Source organism: Stomoxys calcitrans, chromosome 3 (genome assembly GCF_963082655.1).
Source record: "Stomoxys calcitrans chromosome 3, idStoCalc2.1, whole genome shotgun sequence".
Taxonomy (NCBI): Eukaryota; Metazoa; Arthropoda; class Insecta; order Diptera; family Muscidae; genus Stomoxys; species Stomoxys calcitrans.
This window is the reverse complement of record NC_081554.1, coordinates 33,541,144-33,567,779: the sequence shown is the minus strand read 5'-3', so window position 1 is coordinate 33,567,779 and position 26,636 is coordinate 33,541,144. Positions and strand designations below refer to the sequence as shown.

General features: G+C 38.8%; 1 protein-coding gene across 3 annotated transcripts in view; it reads right to left on the bottom strand.

Moving 5' to 3' along the window:
- The window catches only part of LOC106091420 (cytoplasmic protein NCK1), a 94,971-nt gene that overhangs the window by 6,165 nt on the left and 62,170 nt on the right, over positions 1-26,636 (bottom strand). For 2 of the 3 annotated variants that reach the window (XM_013257936.2, XM_013257938.2), the window contains 3 exons: positions 15,464-16,091; positions 10,152-10,356; positions 2,555-2,900 (listed from right to left, as the gene is read on the bottom strand). In XM_013257936.2, the coding sequence (XP_013113390.1) occupies positions 2,555-2,900; positions 10,152-10,356; positions 15,464-15,896 (984 nt within the window). In that variant the 5' untranslated portion in view covers positions 15,897-16,091. Of the gene's footprint in view, positions 1-2,554; positions 2,901-10,151; positions 10,357-15,463; positions 16,398-26,636 lie in introns of all 3 variants that reach the window. The other variant, XM_013257937.2, reaches the window with a different exon arrangement.

Genomic DNA, 26,636 nt, shown 5'->3' with positions numbered 1-26,636 from the left:
ATTACTTTAATACTGAGTGCCAATGATACTCGAAATGACAAGGCGAGTTATTGGTGCCTTCCAATAACAAATGGTCAACACCAGCGTCTGTTCCCAGGTTAGTGTTGGACAGAGGCGATCGTCAAATATTGGAGCAAGCGGCTCGCGCTATCGAGGGATACATGCGCGATCCCACTTAACCTATACGGCTGGGGCGCTTGGCCAGTAACCCGCACCCCGAAAACTATAAAGATTACTCTGGAAACACAATAATAGTAAAAACGGACTGCACCAACGATGACGACCCACGCAAACGAAAAAAGACCATGTTCTGCCGATCTGCACATGGAATGTCTGGTCTCTTTAGAGAGAAGATGAAGTATACGCACTGACGAATGTTGTTGAAAAAAATACAAAGTCAAATGGTTGTCCCCAGATCAAGAAGTAATGAACCAAATTGATCACGTTGTGGTAGATGGAAGGAATTCATTCAACATGTTAAATGTTCGATCGATCCGATGAGCGAACAAAGATAGATTCGGTTCATTACCTTGTTGCAGCAAAGGTTCGCACCCGTTTGAACATAGCGAGAAAAGTACGATATGCTGCATGGAAGCTTGATATTCAAAATTCAAAGGCTGCAAACACAACAGATGGCAAGGGCATACACCACTCGACTGACCCAACTGCTTGATGAAAGCAACATCATGGAAAATGCCGCGAAATCTGTACTTGGGTACCAGAAGCCTCCCCAAGAAACCCATAATACGACCAAGAGTGTCGAAATACTACTGAAGCCAAGAATGCGGCATACGTAGTAACCCTGCAATCAGTAGCAACGGGACAAATGAAGGAGAGGTATCGGAAGAAAAGAAGAGAGGAAAAATGTCTATTCCACAGAAAGAAAAGTGAAATGGAAAGACGTGAGTGTGAGCGAATTGTGGAGGAATCAGAATAATTTGATGCAGGCACATCCTCGTGCAGAGACAAGGAAGGAAATCTGGTAGCTGATACAGATAGTGTGCTTGGGATATGTAAATAACATTTTACCCAACTCCTAGTGTCCGACGATGGCGGTGAAGAGGATACCGCAGAACAAATTCCTGATGATGGTATAGAATTTTTATCTCCTATTCAGAATGAGGTTCAGGTAGAAGTGGCCCGACTGAAGAAGAACAAGGCAGCAGTAGCCGATGGGTTGCCTGCTGAACTAATTAAGACCATAGGCGACACGCTGACAAGGAGTATGCATTATCATGTCTGTGCTATCTGGCTAGAAGAACCCATACCCGACGATTGGAACCTCAGCATACTATGTCCCGTTCACGAGAAAGGGGACAAGACGCCAACTACACAGGAATAAGATTGCTCCCGATCGCATACAAGATACTCTCGTACTCTCGAGCGTACTGTGTCAAAGATTAAAACCTAAAGTCAATTAAATAATTTAGTCCTATCAATACAGCTGTATACCTGGTAAATCCATCATAGACCAGTTATTTAGACCGCGATAAATCCTGGAAAAGACCCGAGAAGGACTAATCAACTCTTACCATCTCTTCATTGACTACAAAGCCGCTTTCGACAGCCCTATGCGTTCAAATGTAAATGAAGATAAGACAAAATTGATGGTATCGACACACATAACGCCTTGTACACCCGAGCAGAGCAAGAAAATGGAGAAAGTTAAGAACCACAACTTTATCTATCTCAGCACCGCCGTAACCGAAACGAATGACACCAGTTTTGAAATAAAGCGAAGAATAATACTGGCAAATAGATATTACTTTGGAGTAAGCAGTTATTTTCTCACTGTCTAATCGGAAAACATGTTGACACAGACTGAAGGTTGCCAGCAACGACTTTTGCAAAAAATGTAGGGACATCGAAGAAGAAGAGACTACAGAACACCTTTCGTGTGTGTGTCCCGCACTAGCAGTTAGAAGAAGTTCCACTTTAGGTTCTCATTTCTTTGTCTGATGAGAACATTCGCAAATTATTGGGCATTCTTCTTATGTTCCTGTGGTATCACAATGGACGAAAACGTCTAAGTGAGTCTGATGGCAGACTGCCACTTAAAACTAACCTCGACAGACGAAGATTACACTATATAAGACACTGATACTACCCGTCTAGTTATATGGTTCCGAGGTATGGGTACTTGTGGAAGCAGGCGAGACAGTGCTTGAAGTGTCTGAGAGAAAGATTGTTCGAAAAATCTATGGACAAGTTTGCATTGATGGGGAGAATTGGCGTCATATGAATCACGAACTGTATGACAATGTTAGCATAGTTAAACGTATCAAAATACATCGGTTGCAGTGGCTAGGTCATGTGGTCAGAATGAAGAGAAGCTTCGAGGAAGTCTTTTGAAGAACTAATGGAACAAATGTTCTGTCATAGTCAATTAAAGTAAAGTGAAAGCTCAAAATACCTCTGTGTTTTTCTAAAATCTAATAAAATAAACATTCTATTCAATTGGGTCCGAAATTACTTATACCTAAGATATGGTTATAGATTCTTTTCAGGTCGAGGTTATATCAGAAAAAAAAATTTTATTGATCTTTTTACTTACCACTATATCTAAAACATTCTCTGCCATTGCATATGTATGTATTTCACCATCATTATCACAATCTTCGGTTGTGTAGTTGCTTGGAAACCAGCCCACGGCATTACCACTTTGTCCTCGCCACCAGCCATCGTTTGATTTTTCTAATATCAGTATACGTGTACCCTTGGTCAGTGACAACTCATCGGGTTGTTGGGCTTGGTAATTATATTTGACTATAGCCGAGCCAATGGCCTCTGATGGATCTGGTGGCAGTCTTCGTGACATTGTTGGACTTTCAATTTGTCTTGATGGCGAGCAGTTGGGTAGTGTTTTAGAGCCTGAACCCTTTTTCACTTTTTTCTTAATGCTAGAAATACAAATAAGAAAAAACATAAAGGATTTGTTAAAAAAAAAATAATCATGCCATAGAAAAATTTTATTATTATTTATTTTTTGTTAATAATATATGTTTTTATGTATTTCGGGCGTTAACAACTATAGTATGAAAATTTCTAAATCTTCATTGTATTTTTAATCCATTCAGTTGGTGTAAAAAATATTTAAACTATAATTTGTCTAGAAAGTTAATGCTCAGTAAAGATCGCATGACAATGAAGGCTAAAACTGCTTTGGACTCATGTGTTTGATGGAATTCTGCCGAACATTGTATATTGACTCTAGTAAATTTCAAATAACAACAGGCTTGCGTGTCTTGCACTGACTTTGTACGGCAGTAGTCAGACTTGTAAAGCTATATGACGTTGTAATAAGGTGGTCCTCACTTTAAAAATCCATCTACTGTTCAATACTAAAACGGATTCAAGGGATAACTTATGTGTGTATCACAGTCATACTGAGGATGACTCCAACGATTTAGTGCATCAGTTGGAGTCTTCCTCAGTATGACTGTGATTCACTGACAAGTATAATGCTACATTTAATGCATCTGGACTTGTCACTAGCCTAATTGCTGCAACCACTGATACTGTGCTATCCTTGCGGAACTTTCTGATATACCTGACAGTCTGGACTAAATATTGTCTGAACCACTATTCGATAAAAAGAACTGTACCAATGTACCGTTTGCAACGACAATAGCACAGGTAATAGAAGTGACGTAGACGTCTACACGGATGGCTTTGGAGTTTACTCTTAAGGGCCAATACTTTGTCTATCGCAAAGATAACCTGATGACTGCAGTGAATATCAAGCAAAGTTATTGCAACGGATCTGCGAATACTCCCAAAGTGCTCTTTAAACCTTATTTAACTTTATGGCTGGGGCGATTTACAATAAGGATTTGCTTGTAATCCTATTGTAAGCCAAAAACAAGAACCTAATAATCAAATTTGGAATAGGGTGTTTAGTGAGACCGCCCCACCCCCAAATATATATATAGACCGATCACCACAAATGAAATGTATTTCAGCATAGAGTACGAATTGGGTCAAGTGTTTGGATGCCGCCCCACCACCAAACTAGAAATAGTTACCCAACGGCTCGAATGAAAATATTTGGGAGTAGACCACACATCTGATATCCATTTTCGGGACCATGTATTTGGGAGTAAAGCACTCAAATGTTATCCATTTTCGGGACCAAGTATCTGGAGCGATTTATGGTGCAAACAAAAGGTGTGGAAGAGTAAATCACGAGTTTGATCAATCCTATGGCAGCCGGTTGTACGTACCGGATTGACTCGATGAAGTCCTTCATCGGCAAGGGCTGCCGCCTCAGCGTACAACACATTGCTACAACAACAACAACAACGAGTCTGATATCCACTTTCACGCAGAGTAACAAGGGGGCCAACCCCAGACCGTACATATTTACCAGCCATGACAATATGGGGCTTAAATGAAATACATTTGCTTGTGGAGGTGGCGATCCTCGTCAAGGTGGAGGTGGTGAACAAGCTCATTCCTATCTGTACGATCGATCGCCGCGGCAACGTGATGGCGATGATCCACAACAAACCGAACATGTAGACTGATTTTAGCAATATGAGTCATATTACGAAAATAAAGGATTTTAAGAGTACAGCACGATCTGATGCCCAATTTCGCATTGATTTGTGTTAAAATTATACTGAAATATTAGTGAGAAAATGGGTAGGATTTTTACTTCCTATGGTGTAGGGTCGTTTGGGATTGAAAATGAACCATATCGAGCCATGTTTTGACATAGCTGACACATAAACCGATCTCAGATCATGACTTCTTGAGCCTCCAGAGGGTGCAATTCTTATCCTATATGGCTGACATTTTGTATAAGGTGTTTTCTTATGACTTGCAACAACTGTGGTAAGTATGGTTCAAATCGGTTTATAACCTTCTATAGCTACCATATAAACCGATCTCGGATCTTGACTTCAGGAGCTGCTAGAGTGTGCAATTATAATCTGATTTGAAATTTTGTATGATAGGTTCTGTTATGACTTCTAAAAACTATGCTAAGTTTGGTCGAAATCGATTCACAACCTGATTGATATAGCTCCCAAATAAACCGATCTCCCGATTTTACTTCTTGCACACCTAAAGGGAGCAATTCTTAACCGATTTCGATGAAATTTTGCACAATGACTTTTACAACGCTATCCAAATCCAAACCAAGTATTGTCCGAATCGATCCATAACCTTGCACATAACCGGATCGACCCGATGGAATCCTTCATCGGCAAGGGCTGCCGTCTCAGTGTAAAACACACTGCTACCACAACAACAGAAACTCTCAGTTCCGATTAGTGTGGTGTTCATCGTCATTAAGAGAAGCTCTGCTGACAGCTACTCCGCCGACAGCTACTCTGCTGACAGCTTCTCTGCTGACAGCTACTCTGCTGACAGCTACTCTGCTGACAGCTACTCTGCTGACCGCTACTCTGCTGCTGAAGGACGACCTGATGGAGTCCTTCATCGGCAAGGGCTGCCGTCTCAGTGTAAAACACACTGCTACAACAACAACAGAAACTCTCAGTTCCGATTAGTGTGGTGTTCATCGTCATTAAGGAAGCTCTGCTGACAGCTACTCTGCTGACAGCTTCTCTGCTGACAGCTACCTGTCCACAGGTTGCGGATAGTGGGATGATCTATATGCGCAGTAGCTGCAACTGCAATCGCGGACAACCAGCGGTAACGAGTGGAGATTCTCAGTGAGAGGCTGGCTTGCACCGGCTCTTGATTAAATACTAAATGCCTATGATATTCGATATGACAAGGTAAGCTATTGGCACCAATTTTAATAGCCAATAGCCATAACGTTCCCGCGGCGATATACCCTATGGTCCGGATCGAACTTGCTCACATATGGAGCTTGACCACAATCGCCACCTCCACATACAAATGTGGTTACAACAACAACGACAACAACAACTGAAAATTACATAAGAATGCAATCCCATGGCAGCCGCATGTACGTACCAGATTGACCTGATAGAGTCGTTCATCGACAAGGGGTACCGCCTCAGTGTACAACACACTGCTACAACAACAACAACATAAAAATGTACTACAACATTAAATTATTCTTCTAATTATCGAACAATCCATTTTATACCCTACACCACCACGAGATAGCTGTGAGCACCACGCAGGCTGGAACTTTAAGGTCTGACGTGTGTGGTGTAGATCGCTGTCACGAGAAGCTTAGCTGCGAGCTACTGGGCGCGTTCACAGGTTGTGGATAGTGGGATGCTTCGTATACGGAGTAGCTGCAACAGTAATCGCGGACATCAGCGGCATCGAGCGGAGAGTCTCAGTGAGAGGCCGGGCGGAACTGTTTCTTGCATAAATACTGAGGGCCTATGATGCTCGATATGGCAAGGCGAGTTTGCGGCGATCGGTCTTTTGGACCGGATCGAGCTTGCTCATCTACAGGAGCTTGACGAGGATCGCCACCGCACACAAAAATGTGGCTATAGCAACAACAGCACAAAAGTTATCTCCTTCTTTTTGAAGAATCCTTTTTATACCCATCACCATAGGATAGGGGGTATATTCATTTAGTCATCTGTTTGCGATTTAACAATGTGCGTGTGTCTATCCGTCTGTCCGTCAATCTGTGTGTCCGTCAGTTGTAATCACGCTAAACAATCAATAAAAAATTGAGATATTGTGTTGACATTTTTTCAAAGACTCGTATTTCTTCTATACGCAGGTTAAGTTCTTAAATGGGCCAAATCGGACTTAATTTGGGTACAGCTGCCATATAGCCCGATCTGGCGATTTAGGGTCTTAAGCTCGTAAAAGTCGCATTTTTTGTCCGATTTCGCTGAAATTTGAAACCGGGTCTTTCGATGTTGCTGAAATTTGAAGCAGTGAGTTGCTTCAAGGCTTCCGTCGTCACACCTAAATATGGTCCATATCGGACAATATAGCAGACGTATAGACCGATCTGCCGATTAAGGGTCTTCAGCCCATGCAAATGCAAAATTGCCCATGAACACTAAGGAACTGGTGCAAACTTCTGACATATCACAGAGTGCTGTCCGATTCAAATCTTAAGACAATAGACGAGTCCGAACGGCGTGACGTAGTACGACACATCTTTGGGGAGAAGTTTTAACATGGCATAGTACCTCACAAATGTCGCCAGCACTTTGGGGGAATAGCCACCGCTGAACAATTTTTTTTCTTTTGGTGTTCTCGCCAGGACTCGAACCGAGGCGTTCAGCGTCATAGGTGGACATGCTAATTAGCTGGCAAAATATCGGTGGCGCCATCGATATTTATTTTTCCGATGGATGCTATCGCAAAAGTTAAATTTTTTGGAAAACTAAACAAAAATAAGCTATGCGACACTGAATGTTTACTTTAAGATACATTGCGCCTATAGAGGGCGCAATTTTCATCCGATTAGGCAAACATTTTGTAAACATTTATTACCCTTGGTTTTATTTGGTCTTTCAAACGAAAATGCTTCTCATATATAGGGGATGGGAAATAAACGATAGTATCGATACTATCGATATTTATTATTAAAACTATCGAAAATATCGAATGTTGCGATTATCGATAGTATGCCAACTCTACATGCTAACCTCTGCGCTAAGGTGGCCTCCATAAGCCCATAAACCGCAATTATTATCCGATTTCGATAAATAGTGAATTGTTTAAAGCCTCCCAACATCCGACCCAAATATGGTTCAGATCGAACAATATTTAGATATAGCTGCCATATAGACCGATCTACCGATTTAGGGTCATAAGCCCCTAAAATCCGCAATTATTATCGGATTTCGCTGAAATTGGAAAAGGTGAGTTGATTGAAGCCTATTGATATATGACTTAAATATAGTTCAGATCGGTCTTTATTCAGATATAGCTGCCATATAGACCAATCTACCGATTAAGGCTTTTAAGCCCATAAAATCTGCATTTATTATCCGATTTCGCTGGAATTTAACAAAGTGACTTGTATTAGGCCTTCCGTTATCCGTCCAGCATATGGTCCAGATCAGACTATATTTAGATATAGCTGTCATATAGACCGATCTTCCAATTTAGTGTCTTAATCCCTTAAAAAGCGGATTTGGTGCCCGAATTCGCTGAAGCTGTGACTTGTATAAGAGTTATTGGGACCTGAATCAAATATGTAGTGGAGTAGTGGAGCTGTTATAAAAGATGGTGGTTAGTTTATCCATGGTGGTGGGTATCCAAAGTTCGGATCGGCCCAACTTCACTCATTTTTACTTGTTTTCAACTTAGCATCTTTACTTTAAAAATGAAAATATTTAGCCTTCTTGCTTCTTTAACTTGGGTACGGATGTCTTATTCGACCATTTCGTAACCTTCAAAGATGTGTTGACCTTCATTGAAAGTCTTTTATACAATCATGGAAGTAACAATTCCTTAAAATTAAGTACAAAATCTATCATCCGAGGAAATTTTTCTTTAACAATTAAAAATAGTAATAAATTTAGTTAAAAAGTTGGGTCAAAAATGTTTTCATTGTAGAAAATATGGCATTTGGGACTATCCTACATGTTATATACCAAATAATTTTCATCCATGAATACCCAAAATGTACACAAAAATATTTAGATATAGCTATAGGGACCTGAATCAAATATGATTCAGACCAACCCCCGTTTGCATATTACTGTGGATGTGGTAGTGGGCTTATTATAAAAGAGGATGGTTAATTTATCCATGGTGGTGGGTATCCAAAGTTCGGCACGGTCCAACTTCACTCATTTTTACTTGTTTTTAACTTAGCATCTTTACTTTTAAAATAAAAATATTTAGCCTTCCCGCTCCTTTAACTTAGGTACATATGTCTCATTTGCCCATTTCGGCCATTTCGTAACCTTCAAAAATGTGTTGACCTTCATTGAAAGTCTTTTATATTATTATGGAAGTAACAATTCCTTAAAATTAAGTACGAAATCTTTCATCCGAGGAAATTTTTCTTTAAAAATTAGAAATAGTAATAAATTTAGTTAAAAAGTTAAATCAAAAATATTTTCATTTGTAGAAAATATGGCATTTAGGGCTATCCTACATGTAATATACCAAATAATTACACCTTGCTGTAGTTTTCATCTATGAATGGCCAAAATGTACTGATTCTCAACTACATCCTAGATACCTTATGTTAACATTACCAACAAATCCATGGTAATAGGTATACTAAGTTTGTCACGCCTGCACATAAAGCCATTTTTACTTGTTAACATTATTGTTATGGGGGAGAGGCCAGAAGCAAAGAAAGTGTTATCGCTTATGAACTTTTAGTATTCTTCTTCCCAACAACTATTATGTAAATCATAAGTGAGTAAAATAACAAAAGAAAAGGCATTACAACCCAAACCAATTTTAAGGGGGAAAATTCAATATGTTCTTGTTATTCGTTTCTCAACTTGTGCCATGCGAGTTCATAAAACGATGACAAACAACAAACAAATCATAAAAAAACATATGCCGCTGCCAGCCAGCACTATAAAGAATGGATTATTTCTTCTAGAACCGAGGGAAGATTGTTTAATGCTTTAAAATCATACATTTAACCAAACACACACACACTCACACACACACATACACCCGCCGGCGGCCACTAAATGATGAGATTGTTCACTATGAAGTGTTATTCATTCCCCCACGATGGGGGATGAAAGGCTAAAATTTAGAAATATTAAGTTATAACGCACACAATATGCTTTGGCACATCATCATCATCATCATCGTCATCATCGCTATCGGCACCATCATTGTCACAATTTCGGTGGGTAAACCAGAAAAAAAAAAATTATGTTACTGATACGGGTGGGCACACAACAACATAGATTGGACATAACCCCATAATAGGATAGGAGAGAAAAGTGGTGTTTATAATTGTGATAATAATAACAAAACATAGGAGTATAGAAGAAGAAACTAAAAGAAATGTTGCATTATAAAACAAATCATTGCTATTGTCAACCTAAAGAATAAAACTTAAAAATTAGCAACACAACAATAGGAAGCCAATTAAGAGGCTGACAAAGACACACTACTGAAATCATAGGCAACAAACAACAAGCATGGCTAAAAGAAGGCAGTGAAAAAAAATTAAATGTAGGTAAAAAAATTTTTTGGATTAGTAGGATTCATTGAAGCTTTGCGATATTCATCAGGCTACTTACCTATCAAATAGAGATGGTTTTTCCTTTTTTACATAATTGCTGGGTACATAACCGGACAAATTTCGATTATTTTGTACACGCCACCAATGTTTGGTATCATCCAAAAGCAGATAGCGTTCGTTTTTCCGTAAATCCAATTCTTGAGCTCCTTGTGCGGCATAATCGTATTTGGCTACTACGTAGCAAACATCTTCTTGTGATTTTCCTGCATCAGTTGGAAGATGAAGAAAAACGAAACATTAGAAGTTAGAACATATGTGACGCGTTAAATACAAATTACAATAGATATGGAAAAGAGAGTACCTCCAAACAGTACATTCTAATCGGAAAAGGCAAGTGATTAACGGCTGAATTTACAAAAACTAAGTAATGAAACCCTAAATTCCCAAAAGTTTGTACACGTTTATTGTGCAATGTATCCATTTTGGAATTTCCTACAATAGCCCCTGAATAACTATAGTATTATTCTTTTTGTTGCTAAGGTAGCCCTATGCTGAACGTTATCACTTCAAATTCCACAGCTGGTATGGTATTAGGTTGTAGAGCAAACCCCAAAAGTGATTAAGAGTTATTAGGCCAAGCTTCTTAGGTCATTATTTTTGACGTTGTCTTGCTCAGATACTCTGTCTTCCAACGCTGACAGAGTTGCTGGGCTTGCTAATGTTATATTGTCTGCGGATATGTCATTCTCGGCTGGAGGCAATTTAGGGGCCCCCGTAAGAAAGTGTTCTGGTGTCATCGCTAAAAGGTCGTTTGGGTCATCACAGGCGGAAGTTAGAGGTCTACTTCCGATCCGAGTTCAAATCGTTGAAAGTTCTTCAAAGGCAAATCTCATGTCTGAAATCATTTTGCGAAGAAGAGTTTTGCATGATTTTACACCGACCTCCCGGTTTGACTTCTTGAGTCCTTAGAAATCGCAATTTAAGTCGGATTAGGCTGAACTTTTGCACAAGGTCATCATTATTGCTCTCATCTTATATGGCAAATTTGGTTCATATAGGTCAATAATCTGATATAGCTCCCATATAAATTCTTAACCAATTTGGCCTAAAATTTTGCACGATGATTTCTGCTCTGATGTGTGTTAGCCTACTCAAAAACTTGTGCAAATTTGCACAAATTGTTACTGGCTGTCGTTCGTGTATTTTATTTGCCAGCAAAAGAGAGAGGGAAAGTGCGTGAGAGCGAGCACAATTTTGAGTGTTTGTTAATTAAGAGCTTGCAAATTTCTACTAGAGGTTTTTTTCTCAGCACAAATTTGCAGCATCGAACAGCTGTTTCATGAAATTCAGCTGTTTAATTCAAATAAAAAATTTTTGCTGGAAAAGTGAGCGAATAGACTTATAGTATGAATAAGCTGATTTTGCAAATTACAAATTTGCCTATGAACATTACATTTGGGAACAGGGGCAAACTTCTCACATATCCGATTTATGTTTAATGCGATATAAGTTTAAGCTCAATTATAAGGGGCCTCCTTTTTATAGGCAAGTCTGAACGGCGTGCCGCATTGCGACAACTCTTTAGAGGAGAAGTTTTTACATAGCATAGTACGTGGAACCAAATATCGCCAGCATAAGGAGGGGATAACCACAGCTGAAAGTTTAAAATGGTCTCGCCAGTATTTGAACACAGGCGTTCAGCATTATAGGCGTACATGCTAACCTTTGCGCTGATATAGCTCCCATATTAACACGTATCCCAAATTGGCTTATAAGCCGCTAGACGGGGAACTTTTTATCCGATTTAACAAAAGTGACTATGTTGAATTGTTCAACATATCCTGTTATCATTAAATTATATATATTTTAACTCCATCTTCAATAAAATGCAGCAGAAGCTGAAAAAAACCTGTACCTCAACAGCCGAGGTGTTGCCATTGCTTCAAAGGACACCTATGGATTCTGAACAGTCAAATAATAAATCTTGAATGAAGCTTCAACAAATATTCAGCAGAAAATGTCAGTTTGTTTCCGGTTAATAAAGGGTAACTTATACGAAGTGTTACCCAGTTAATACTGGTATATCTGTAAACAAAGAATAACAGCTATATGACCATATTCGGCACGAGCGTTGAGAGGCCTAACGCAACTCATTGTGCCAAGTTTCAGCTACGTTGGGTAATAAATGCACCTTTTATTGGTCCAAGAACTTAAATCGGGAGATCGGTACATATGGCATCTATATCCAAACATAAACCAAACTAGGCCATATTTAACAGGGATGTTGAAAAACAACTCACTGTGCCCAATTTCTTCGAAATCGGTTAATAAATGCGCCTTTTATGGGCCCAAGTACTTAGAAATACATGGCAGCTTTATCCAAATATAGTCCAATCCTGACCATATTCGCTTTGGGTAATATCGGTATTAAATGAAAGGTATTTAAAAGTATAGCACAAATCTGAAATACAAATTTAGATAGCGACAATAAAGAACTCAAATAAATTGTCTTTTGTGTCTTAGCGTCGGAGGTACGAACCCTCTCCTCCCAATAAAAACAACACCAAACTGTCATGCACGCAAATGACAGGATGTGTCAGAGGGCAATCTCCAAATTAGTGCCATCTACTGGCTGTTTTCAATTGGATCAACTAAATCCAATTGAAAACAGCCAGTAGATGGCGCTAATTTAAATGTTAGTGCTACTCGAATAGATTGGATCATTTTGTGGTGGTTGTCTATAAATGACTATATGACTACCTATTAAATAGTCATCATTTAGTCTTTTTTTAAATCAAATTAAATTGCCATATTAAACGATTTTCTATGGTAAAGAACTAATTTGGCAGTCTATATCATTTGGAACGGTGGCGATAGTTCTTACCTTTAAACCATATAAAACTTTTGAACAAAAAAGTGTTGACCAGCAGCACGTCGTTTGGTCTTGTTTATCGATGAGCTAAAAATGATTGCAAGCTTAACGTTAAGGTTTGCAACTCCTACTATCACGCTGAACGTCATAATTTTGGGGGTATGGCGGCCTATATTTATATGTGTTCTCACACATTAGTTAAATCACTGTGTCCTGTTAGGTCATTATGATTGATCGACTGTTTTGGGGTGAGGTGGTGGAGTTTCATTAAGCTATGATCGAGTAATATTCCCATTTGGGGGCTTATGGGGGATGGGTCGACCTTATTTTTTATATCATATTCGTATACTTGGACCTCATTTTTATATCATATTCGTAGTTTACTCCCGAATACCTTTCATTTGAGTCCTTTATTGATATGTACGTCCAATATATCTGTTTGACAGCAGTTTTTGGTTTGGGTTTGGGCGACCCCTTCGATACTCGAACCCAAGTTTTTATACCTTATTCGTATTCTACACTCCAATATCTTTCATTTGATAGCCAAATTGTCCCAATCGGACCATTTTTGAATTTGGGTGGTGGTTTTTTTGTGTAACGGGGTAGGGTCCGCCTCCTTCCAATATCAAGAAATTATATGCTGACCATATTCGTAATCTACTCCCGATTACCTTTCATTCGAGCCCCATTGTGTCGTTAGCGTCCAATAAACCTATTTTGGGGGGTTTTGGGGGCGGGTTGGCCCCCTTATTACCTGGACCCAATTTTTAACATGAAATTCGTACTCTACTTGAATGCCTTTCATTTAAGTCCCATATTGTCCAGATCAATCCACTTTTATTTTTAGGTGGTACATTCGGGTTAAGGGGGAGGGTCCGCTCCCCCTTGCGATATCAACAAATTATACGGCCTATGCTCCTTCCGGACCACACACCATAACCTGTGAAAATTTCAAAGAAATCGGTTTAGCCGTTTTTGAGTCTATACGGAACAAACAAATTACAAACCCACAAACACAAATTCATTTTTATTTTTATAGAAATAGATAGAATGGATTAACGGATGAAGCATCAACTGTACCCTATGCCACTGTGGCTGTGATAAAATGTACAGTTTGACTTAGAACTTCTTCCTGATTCGGATAAAACCAATATCCATCTGTCCGCGTAAACTTTCTGTGCCTTTTGTCCGTCCGTCGCCATTTTGTAATCATGGTGGAGCAATAACATGACTGCCGGTTGTACGCACCGGAAAGAACCGATGGAACCCCTCATCGGCAAGGGCTGCCGCCTCAATGTTCTTGTTCGTCTTTTTCCGTCATGGGAGAGGCACACCTCGGAGTGCATCTTCCGCACGCTTCTTCCCCGTGCCTGGTTTGAAAAGAACCCCGTACCCTGGATCTGTTCGGTTTGCCAGAAACGCCTCCATCATCGGTCGGTGGTGGTGGGTGGGGTGGGTTGAAAAGCAATAAAATTAGCAAATTTTGCATAATACAATGCCATATATTCCGATCTCACGATTTAAGATTTTATAACCCATAAAAGGTGAATTTATTAACCAATTTTGTTGAAGGTTAGCACAATGCCTCGATATCGTACCGAGTATAGTTAAGATCGGTCTTGTTTTTCACATAACTACCATATAGACCCATCTCTCAATTTATGGTCTTAAACCCATAACAGGCGTATGTATTATCCGATTTCGAAGAAATTTGTTATAGCAATTTTTGTTAGACTCCCCGACTTCCCTGTTCAACGCGGCTGAGATCGGTCCAGATTTGGATATAGCTGCCATGTATACCGATCCGCCGATTAAAGTTTGTAGGCCCATAACAAGTGCATTTATTAACTGATTTTGCTGAATTAAAGCACAATGAGTTGAGTTAGGCCCCTCGACATTCGTGCCGAGTATGGTCAAGATCGGGACATATTTGGATATAGCTGCCATATGTACAGATCTTCCAATTTAAGTTCATGGGTCATTAAAGGCACGTTAATTACTCGTTTTTGCTGATATTTGACACCGTGGGCTGTGTTAGGCTCCTCCACATTCGTATTCAATATGGTTCAGATCAGTCTTTATTTGGATATAGCTGTCAAATACATATACCGATCTCCAGATTTAAGTTCTTAGGCCCATACAATGAGTTGAGTTAGACATAGCCTTCTTGAATATGGTGGAGATCAGGCTATATTTAGATATATCTGATATGGATTCATAAATGCTGCATTGTCCACCGAAAGCCGGTTAATATATATATCGACGAAAGGCGGTTAATATATATGCGTGGTGGTGGGTCTCCAAAGTTCGGCCCGGCCGAACTTTATGCCTTTTTACTTGATTGTATTCTCATGCTTCATGACACAAAATAAGGATGCTATGCAGCCTTTGACAGCAGGCTTTTTTTCCGACTATTTATAAATTTGTACCTGGAAATCCCGATGACCTTGGTTTCTGTCATCGAAAAGTAAACAAAAAAAGACCAAAATTTATCTTACCGTGCTTCATGTTGCCCGCCATTGATTGTTGACCACCACAACTGGAATTGCCACTACTACTCCCGGCACTATAATCGCCACTATTGGATGTACTCGTCACTTGACTGAATGTAACACTTTTATGTTGGGCACTGCACGATGAGGCTGTCGATAGTGTCCTTTGGTGTTGAGGTGGTGGTGGTTGCTGCTGATAGCGTTGATGGGCCGGCGAAGCTGGTGTAGTTGGATACGATCCCTGTCCTTGCTGGGGATGATAATGTGATCCCACTACAATATGTTGTTGCTGTTGTTGTGTAAAGTTTTGATGTGGCAGTGGCTGTGGCTGTTGGTGATGTGTTGGTGGTTGGTGTTGATGATGATGTGTTGTTGTATTGTTTTGTGTTATCAAGGGTTCGGGGACTGTACGCGCAAAACGTTGAGGGTATTCCAACATTCCAAGAACTCCTCTAAAGTGGCTTTAGAGGAGAGCTTTGTAGCAAAATATTATGAAAGTGTTGATGTTGATGCCTGTTGGTCAAGGTAGTAGGTAGTGGTGGTAATGGTGTAATCCAAGTCAATAATAGATCATTCGCCTATTATGCCCTTGCCACTCTATGCCCACGTACGTAGAGGTTTGCTTGTTAATGTGCTGTGTTTTGCGAATTTCCCGAAAAATGTACAGAAAGTTTAGAAAGAAAAAAGGAAGGAAAATATAGGAGTTTGCTTAGACTAATTTTATATAGGGTTTGTCTTTTCTTCTTCTTCTTCTCCTTCTTGTTTTATATTTATTGGATTTTCTGGTTGATGATGATGTTGCTATTGGTGGTGGTTGTGGTAGATGTGAGGGCCTGAGTTGCTGTTGATGCTGGATGGATGATGGTTGGTGTCCTTTTCTATGTGGAATCCAATTCTTTGTAATGATCCTCTAAACACTGATGCCAATGGTTAAACATTTCTATTGTTAGCACAAAAGAAGCAGCAAAAATCATAACGAATGCAATTGAGAATGAAGCCAAAAATGAAAAGAGAAGAAGAAAAGAAAACAACGAAAAATTCAAATTAAACAAGCACAAAATATTCAAAAATAGTCTCTTAAATAGTAACAGCATTAAAAAATTTTCCATAAAAATAAAGTTAAATACAAAAAAAGGTGATTGTGTCTTAGGTGATGAAATGATGAAACAGTAAGGCGGCGTTAAGGAAATTTAGGGTGAAATGTTCAAGAGTTATATACAAAAAAAACTATTATAAATTTTTCCTAGTATTAAGTTTTCTGAAGGGGGGAGGTGGCAAAAGAGTTCGTTTTACGAAATTCAAACTGCTTTTCTTATATGCACCATCAAAGCGCTCAAAAGTAGATCGTTTCATAGTTGTCCCACATATACCTAGTCTTCATGCTATTTTTGAAATCTCAAATTTCTGTTACCCCCAATCATTCATTCATTCACTCATTCATTTCATTGTGCGTCTGTCTACAACTCATCACTTTACACTTGGTGCAGCGTTCTTGCTGCTGCAAAGCGCAAAAAAGTAGGTTGTGCAAATATTACTTATGGAACGAGCGCGTACGTACTGCAGAGTTCAACAGTTCATGTGCATTGAGTTCATGTTTGTTGTTTGTTGACTTTATTTCCCATCTTGAAAACCAGGCGACCAGGCAGACAGAGAAAAGGAGACTTGCATTCACGATGAATTGGAAAATCTATATGTAATCATCATCTTCACACGCACACACAGAAATAGACACTTAATTATTTACATACACAACATAGCAATGCGAATCATTGATTTCAATCGGAAAACTAAAAATGTTCAGTTCGATGAGTGAAAATCATTTTGAAATGATAAGAGTGTGAGAGAGAGTGCCAAACAGCATAATTGCATGTTATCGCAGGCATTTGGGTCAACGAGGCTGGGACAAACCAAAAAAAAAAAGGATTTTCATTTGAAGCTTTTAGTGTGAGAGTGTTTCGTCCCAATTTAATGTTATTAAATTTTGGTCACAGAAAAATCTCAATTATACAATAACCCATCAAACATTTTTGTATTAATCCCATCCCATGTGGTAAATAAATTATTTAGATACTAAGGGTGATTTTTTAAGAGCTAAAGCAATTCTTATCCGAATTGGCTGAAATTTTACACAATGAAAAAACATCCCGTGACAAGATCGACTGCGGCATCCAGTTCCCTTGCATTCCAAAGGCACCCTCCTGGGGGCCCCAATTTCTGCATCTTTTCCCTAAACTTCTTCCAGTCGGTCCTCCTCGGGTTTGTGTATGGTATACGCACTCAATATCGGTATGTCTCTTAGACTGCCGGACGAGTGTACGATCTTTCAGGCAGAGGTCTGTGCTATTGCAGTGGCCGCAAGGGAAATTCTGGTAAGGGATTTACCGCTCTCAAAATTTATGTGGACAGTTTCAAGAAGTTTGAAACTATAAATTTTCGAAGGTTCATCCTTGAAAATCCATGTACGATCTGCGAGATCCAAAATATTTCCATATTCTACGAGAAAGTCTAACCCAAGCAAAGTTCGTTTTTCTTTATCTTTTGGAAGGCAAATAATTATAATTTTTTTGAATCTTTTTTCGATTATAATATCAGCAATCGTGGAGTAGACAACTTCGTTTCTTGTAAGGCCGTCAACTTGTAAGGATAATCACAGCATGGACTTTTTAAAAGGGTAGTCATTTTTGCTTCAATTTTTCGAAAAGAAATTGTCCTGCTACATTGGTCCTGGCGACAATATCAAACTAATGGAACATTTCCGCCAATAAAAGCCAAATGGACCGAATTGAAATCAAGTAGTTTAATACAAGTTCCAGGTTTAGTTATGTAGCATGAAGGTGCTCCACAACCATAGCAATTTAGCTTAACATCCTGAGTACTGTACATGGTGTGCTTTCTAGGGCATGGTTTCTTTTTCTGCAATATGAGCATTTCATTATACATTTTTTCGGAATGTACTTCACTATGTCTTTCGACCGTTTCCTGCCCGCTTTCGATAGTTAACACTTCGATTTCTCTGGCCTTAGATAGGAGTTCTTGAAATGAAGATACTGAACCCCTGGACACTTTTTATCTTATTTGCAGATTGATTTGGGAAAAAATCATATCCATCATACATTTTTCAGAAAACCTTTGTGTGAGTTGAAGAAATAATCGTCTCTTTCTGCATATGAAACTTTCCAGTGTTTCCGAACCTTTTTGCCTGCCTTAAAAGATTTCGCTATAAATTCGCCAATCTGGTTTAGGTAGAGCGAAGGTTTTTCGCAAAAGATTTACAGCTTCATTAAACGTTTGGACCTCATTTTGTTCCCCCTGCCACCAATAATAACCGGTATTCAATGCAAACGCAGTGTTGCATTTGAATTTGGAAGGAGATTTGCTGCAAATCTTCTCAAATAAGTAGATTTGCTCACATTGAAAATGTAGGCGAAACCTAGTTGCCAAACAGGATATTTCCCAAATAGATTTGCTCCAGGTGGAAACATGATCTTAGTCGAATTTCTTTCTACTGAAAAGCGACTAGTGTATGTAATAAACGTGCTTACTCTCATGCAGGAAAAAAGTAAATATGAATGACACTATGACTTATTCGATATACATATGCAGATGCATTTAACTTGAATAGTATAAATGTTTCCACAACATTTCTGCACATTTTAAACTTTATACCTCCTCATGCTCTTTTTTAATATGACTTATTTAGGTTTACGCCTTTGACTTTGCTGCAAACTGTAATCAAACGTTTTTTTTTTTTTTCATTAAAATTTTCTTGATGTATACTTTGTTTTCATACGCTGTGTTCTCCCTAAACCGGCTACTAATTAATGTTTTACAATTAACGTTGTACTTATTCTGTTTTGTTTTATCTTTTCTAATTACTATGTTCTTTGGAAGTTGCTGTCCCCCGATGCATATATATACTGTCATTTAAACTTTTGTTCATTTTTTGTGCTATTTTTTTTTTCGTTTAATTTCTAGCTGTACATCAAATTTATGTTGGAGAGAGAGAGAGAGACTGGTTGGTTACACTGAAAAAAAATTATATAACTGAAACGCAGACGTTGAACTTAACAGATTAGATTATGAACTAATTTCATGGTTGTAGTTAATTCAAGAATGTTAGGGGAAAGTTTCCCAGCATACTTCAGATATACTTCAGGAAGCTCTACGTGCAACAGCGAAATGGGCTACCGAAAGTGGTCTAGGTATAAAGTAGTTCTCTTCAGCAGGAGATACAAGTTGCCTACAGTGACATCTGTCTCCTTGGGATGAGACAATGTTCCATTTACAGAAAGCGCAAAATACCGGTGTGTTTTGCTGGACAGGAAATTGAACTTCAAATCCAACATTTCGAAAAGGGCAAGAAAGGCAACTCTTGCCATTGGCAAATGTTGGGGGTTTAGAACGCGTGCCATGCATTGGATATATACAGCTGTTGTCAGACCTATAATGCTGTATGGTGTTGTGGTCTGGTGGACGGCGCTTCAAAAATCCACCTACTGCTCAATACTCAACCGGATGCAAAGGATGGCTTGATTGTGCATCACAGTCGCACTGAGGAGACGCCATCTGATGCACTGAATTTAATGCGACATCTATTGCCTCTAGACATTGTGGCTAGACAAACAGTTACGACCACTGCCGTGAGATTAAGGGAAGGGAAGTCATAAAAGAATATTTCATGCTAAACTTTAGCCAAATCGGATAAGAATTGCGCCCTCTAGTCGCTCAAGAAGCCAAGATCCAAGATCGGTTTATATGGCGGCTATATAATGTTATGGACCTATTTGAAACAAGCTTAAAACAGTTGTTAGAAGTCATAACAAACAATTTCATGCAAAATGTCAGCCAAATCGGATGAGAATTGCGCCCACTATTGGGTCATGAAGTCAAGATCCAAGATCGGTATATAACATGGACCGATTTAAACCATACTAAGCACAGTTGATGGAAGTCATAACAAAACACTTCGTGAAAAAATTTCAGCCAAACCGGATGAGAATTGCGCCCTCTAGTGACTCAAGAAGATTACATGGCAGCTATATCAGGTTATGAATCGATTTGAACCAAACCCAGCACAGTTGTTGGAAGTGATGCCAAAACACTACGTTCAAAATTCTAGCCAATTGGATAAGAATATCGCCCTCTAGATGCTCAACAAGTCAAGATCCAAGATCGGTTTATATGATTAAACATGGACCGATTTGGTCTATTTACCATCCCAACTGACCTACACTAGGTTAGGTAAGAGTGGCAGTCCTTAACAGTAGCGACAGACCAAGGTTTCTGGCGGGAATCGAACCCATGGCCCCTGCACTGGTAATCCAAGCACGCTATCAACTCGGCTACTGGCCGACCTACACTAATAATAAGTATTTGTGCAAAATGTTAAGCCTCTAACTTAACTCCTTCGAAAGTTAGCGTGCTTTCGGCAGACGGACGGACAGACATGGTTAGATCAAATTAAAATGTCATGACGATCAAGAATATACATACAGGGTGGCTGATGAAAGCCGCTACCAAAAAAAAATGTAATAACTTTTTTTCTATTTAATAATAATAATTTAATAATTAATTTAATTAATTAATTAATTAATTTAATTAATAATAATTTAATAATTAATTTAATAATTTAATTTAACATGAATAAAAGAAAAATGTATTCCATACACCGAAAAAAAAATGTAGCAATATTCATCATTGTAGCAATATTCATCAGCCACCCTGTACTTTATAAGGTCTTGGACGCATATTTCGAGGTGTTAAACGGAATGACGAAATATGTATACCCGCCATCCTATAGTCGAGGGTATAAAAATCAAGTAATTGATTTATATAGAAGCAATTTCAATGCACAGACTGAATAAAACCAAACAAAGTCAGTTGGATATCATGAGAGCCCAATCCAATGAAAATAGCGCCCTCTATAGGCGCAGTGTGTCCTATAGTATACATTCAGTGTCGGATCGCTTATTTTTGTTCAATTTTGCAAAAAAAAATTACTTTGCCTATAGTATTGATAGGAAAAATACCAATCGATATTCAGACAAAAAATAAAATATCGATTAAATCCATAGTGCCATCGATATTTTGCCAGCTCTAATGGTAACCTCCACCATATTTTTTTCTTAGTGTACATGAAGTAACGTAAATTCAAAGTGAAAGTTTTTTATTCATTCATTCGTTCATTCATTGCAACCGATAAAAATGGATGTGGATGGATGGATGAGTAGCGGTAATAGTAGAATGACAGCATTTGGATTTATTTAGAAACAAATCTTGAAGAAAAATGGAGTGGGAAAAATAAATGAACAGCAAAACTTGTTTTCTATTACCGCTCAGTTACGGTTGTTTACTTCGCCGTAATTTTTATATTGTCTTTTAAAAACTGAAGAATGTCTTTCTTCGTTTAATGACAACGCTTTGGGCACTGGAACATGATGGTAGGTGAGACACACGGACAGACAGACACAACATGGACTGAACCCAAACACTTATGTATGTATGCACCAAAGTTTGTATAAAATAATCTTTTAAATCAATGCCGCCGTTCACTATTCGGAAAATGTGTGATGACATTCAGTTGTGCCAGGGTGATTGTGGTTGGTGTTAATGGTGATGGCCTTTATAGTGAAAAAAAAGTGTTGCTCAATGGCAGCATAGTAGAAAAATTCATTTCTTTGTTATTGAAATTAATGACCTCTGATGGTCATCGATTATTTCATAGTTTATGTTTAATATATAACGGGCCAAATAAATTTATTTGAGAAAAAAAAACATTGCAAAATCTGTTCTAACAGAACAGAAGCGCCAGTAGTAGGAGAATATTTTATAATAGGCTAAGTGTACCCATAGTCGGCAGTTTAAGGATTTTCCCTTTTTCAACTAAGAAGGGTTTCAGATTTGTTTGAATTTCTGGATTCGCTTTCCCGGGAGGGAGGGGTAGGAAGCGAATACTGTGTTTGTAAGAAAGATACCTCGGTCTCTATAGATTACTCTAAGGAGATAAGGACTGGATTGGGACTATACTAAGACACTCCCTACATTTCAGCAACGACAGATGCAAAAGAAATTCTAGGAGGGGATTTACAGTTTTTGAAATCAGTATAAAGCGGACGTGGGTTCCCTTTTCCGGGAGGGAGGAGTAGGAAGCGAATACGAATGATACCTCGGTCTCTATAGATGACTCTCAGATGGAGATAAGGACTGGATTGGGGCTATACTGAGACACACCCCACATTTCAACAACGACAGATTCAAAAAAAATTCTAGGAGGGAATAAACAGTTTTCGAAAACAGACGGGTTCGCTTTCCCGGGAGGGAACAGTAGGAAGCTAATACTGTATTTGTAGAGAATGATACCTAGGTCTTTATAGATGACTCTAGGATGGAGGCAGGGAATGGATTGAGGCTATACTACGACACACACAGACAGACGCAAAAGAAATTCTGGGAGGCGATTTACAGTTTTCGAAATCAGTGTATATTGCAGCCGTCAAGACCGTAGGTTCAAGTACAGTGAGGTCGAAAGGTGTGGCCAAGTGTTTAGAATCCCTGAATAGATTCCAGTTTAACGGCATAGTGATAACATGGATTAACGCATACGACGGTGCTGTATAAGCACGTACCTCCTACTATTCTCTTCTTGTAATTTCTTCTTATCACATATTACTCACTTTTTCCTATTCACCACAGGTCAGACTGGGCACCGAGTGAACTCACGTTTTCATGATCGGCTATCCATTTAACCTACACTATTAACAATAAATTGTAATAAATTCCACAGAGAAATCATAGAATAGGAGAATAGCAGTTTTCTATTTATAAATTTTTGGTTTTGAAATTTGTTTAAACATACAATTTTTCAGCTGACACTTAAACAGAACGTAAAATTTTTTTTTTTTAAATTCCGGTTACGATCGACAGACGTTCGGTTATCTATTCGTATGTGTATTAGTCGCAACAAAACAGCTGACACGTTTTCCTATATTTACGGTATGTTTACGAGAGCATAACCCTTTATATATTTTATGCAATTTCTGCATTTTTATTGTAAACAATATATTATTAATATTGTTATAGCGTAAACTTTCTCTCATATTAACTCCTAGTTGAGTAAGAGTATTTTTTTTCCTTTTTCGGAACTAACCCTTCTTTGGGTAGCCAGCTCAGTTGATGACTATGTTGCCCTTAATGCATTACATTTTCCCCCTACTTGTGTAAGGCTTCAGTTATAGAGAACGATTTGTTGACAGCAAAATTTGCATAAACATTTCATTTTGTGGGTAAACTTACAAAAAGCTTTTAAAGTAACTACTTCAAGATTAAGTTGTCGTAGTATATACAACGAAAATCTCTTGAAATAAATTAAAGGCAGGGTTCTACAAAAAGTTACAAATTAATGTATGTAGTATGTATGTCATGAGTGGTTTAATTTAACTAATGTTTCTATTACAGGTGTAGTTGTGATCTCTACACTCTGTACTACATTATCTGCATAACATTACAGATGTATAATAGGGGAAATTTAAACATCTATGAATACATTTGCATCATAGGCGGGACAGCGGCCATATTCTCTATCTAGGCGCTCGTAGAAAATATCCTTGCGTCTGTTTGTCCTTATCGAGGCATGGATGCAAAAAAGTCTGATGTTTAAGAATGTGGCCTTTAAGCGGATTGTTGCTAGCCTCTCATCCACCGGAGTTAACTTGGAGACAAGGTGTTTCAGTGTCCGACTAACCACAAATTCATGTCTCGTTTCATGGTAGCTATAATATAGGGCGTCACCACTCGGTGTTATTGTGGAGTCTTTCCCGAGCCATCGCACTTCTTGTATAGCAGTAATGTCTGCCCTATACTTTTACAATACATCTGCCAGTGCGTACACTGCATCCTCTCTATAAAGAGTGATGATATTCCAGGTGCAGATATGCAAATCATGGTCCTTAAACGTTTGCGGGGGTCGTCAACATAGGAAGAATCCGTTTTTATTATTCTTAGTTTTTTTCAAAGTAATATGGGCTACGAACCCGACGTCCCAACCTATCTTTTTATTGTTCTGCAGGTGAACTCGTGACACATTTTAGATCACAACCTTAAACCGATGTTAAAGGTAGCTACCCAGGTGACATCGCGGGGAGTTTTGTGTTCATATTGAGATGAAGGAAGGCCAATATAGGCCTGGATTTTGCCAAGTCAAAACCAATCAGAACTGTTGCTTGGTTTCCAACATCCCCAAGTCACTCAGCAACAGCAACTTTGTCTAACTCGGCACCGCCGTAACCGAAATAAACGACACTAGTTTTGAAATGGAACGAAAGATAATATTGGCTAACTGATGGACTGAGCAAGCAGACAAATGTTACACTATACAAGACACTGATGCCACACGTGCTTTTATATGGCTCCTTGCTTCGGAGTACTTGTGAAAGCAGATGAGGTAGTACTTGGAGTGTTTGACAGAAACATCCTTCGTAAATATATATGGACCAGTTTGCGTTAATGGAGATAAGGATAGCATAGTTAAACGGAGCAAAATACAATGTTTGAGTTGGCTAGGTCATGTTGTCAGAATGGATGAAGAAGATACTGCGAGGGAGTCCTTGGAAGAAACGCAAAAGGAGAAGACTCCGATGGAGTGAGCAAATGGAAAGCGAAACTGGGTATCCAAAATTAGAGAAGAAGCGCAGAAGATCGAGGCGCATGGGCATCTATTCTAGTTCGACTAGAGGAATAAATTTTCTGTAACGACCAATTTAAATAAAGTAAAGTAAGTAAAAAATATTTGCATAGAACATAAGCAAATTTTCTTCTTTGTTCCACAATCAATATCGGAATATTGATTCATATGGTAGTCATAATAGAAAATCACAACAGAGCAAGTAAAATCTTATTCAAAAAATTTGCCACTAATTGCGAAAGTTGCCAAATCGAAATAGCGGTGTCTATGGCACCTTTATAAGCTTATAAATCAATTTAGAATATTACAAATTTGCCCAAGAACATTCCATTCAAGAGCAGTGATGATACTTTTTTCATATCAATGAGTGCTGACCGATTTAAGTTTAAGTTCAGTGATAGAGGGCTTCCCCCCTATTTGCCGCGTCCGAAAGGCATGACGTAGTGCAACACCTCTTAGCGAAAAATTGTATGCCGCTGAATGAACAAATATCGCCAGCATTAATTAGGGGATAACCCGCGTTAAAATTTTTTCTGATGTCCCTGTTACGATTCAAAGACAGGCGTTCAGCGTCATCGCCCACGGCGACCTTCGAAACATAACTAACATACCCTAAACAAGTAAAAGTGTGTTAAGTTCGATGGCGCTGAATCTCACGCACGCTCACGAGAAAAAAATTTTATTCACGCACGACTTTTTATTTCGGCTTACGTTCACGCACGCTCAAGAGACAACAATTTTACTCAAGCACGACTCACGAGACAATCAATACTCACGAGAAAATCACAACTAACGAGGCAGTCACTGCTCACGAAACACTCACGAGATAATCACAACGCACGAGACACTCATGGGAAAATCACGAGTCATGGTTAAAAAAATATTTTTTCCATAAAGCGAATAATTTTTTTCCATGCTACAGTCTTTAAAAATAGAGATATTCAGCTGAAACTTTGCACAGATTCTTTTTTTCCATAGGCAGGTTAAGTTCGAAGATGGGCTATATAGGAATATATCTTAATATAGACCTTTTATAGACCGATCTACCGATTTAAGGCACATAAAGGCCACATTTATTATTCGAAATTTGGTGAAATGTGTTAAGCCATTCGACATCTTTCTTCAATTTGGCCCAGATCGGTCCAAATTTGGATATAGCTGCCATATAGACCAATCTCTCGATTGGTATTGGGCCCACAAAAGGAGCATTAATTGCCCGATTTTGCCGAAACTTGCGATAGTGAGTTGTGTTAGGCCTTTGGACATCCTTCATAAAATTGGCCCAGATCGGTTGAAATTTGGATATAGCTGCCATAGACCGATCTCTCGATTTTAGGTCTTGGACCCTTAAAAGCGCATTAATTGTCCGATTTCGCTGAAATTTGCGATAGTGATTTGTGTTAGGCCCTTTGACATTTTCCTTCAAATTGGCCCAGATCGGATCATATTTGGATATAGTTGATATGGGTGCATGAATAATGCATTTTTCACCGGATTATG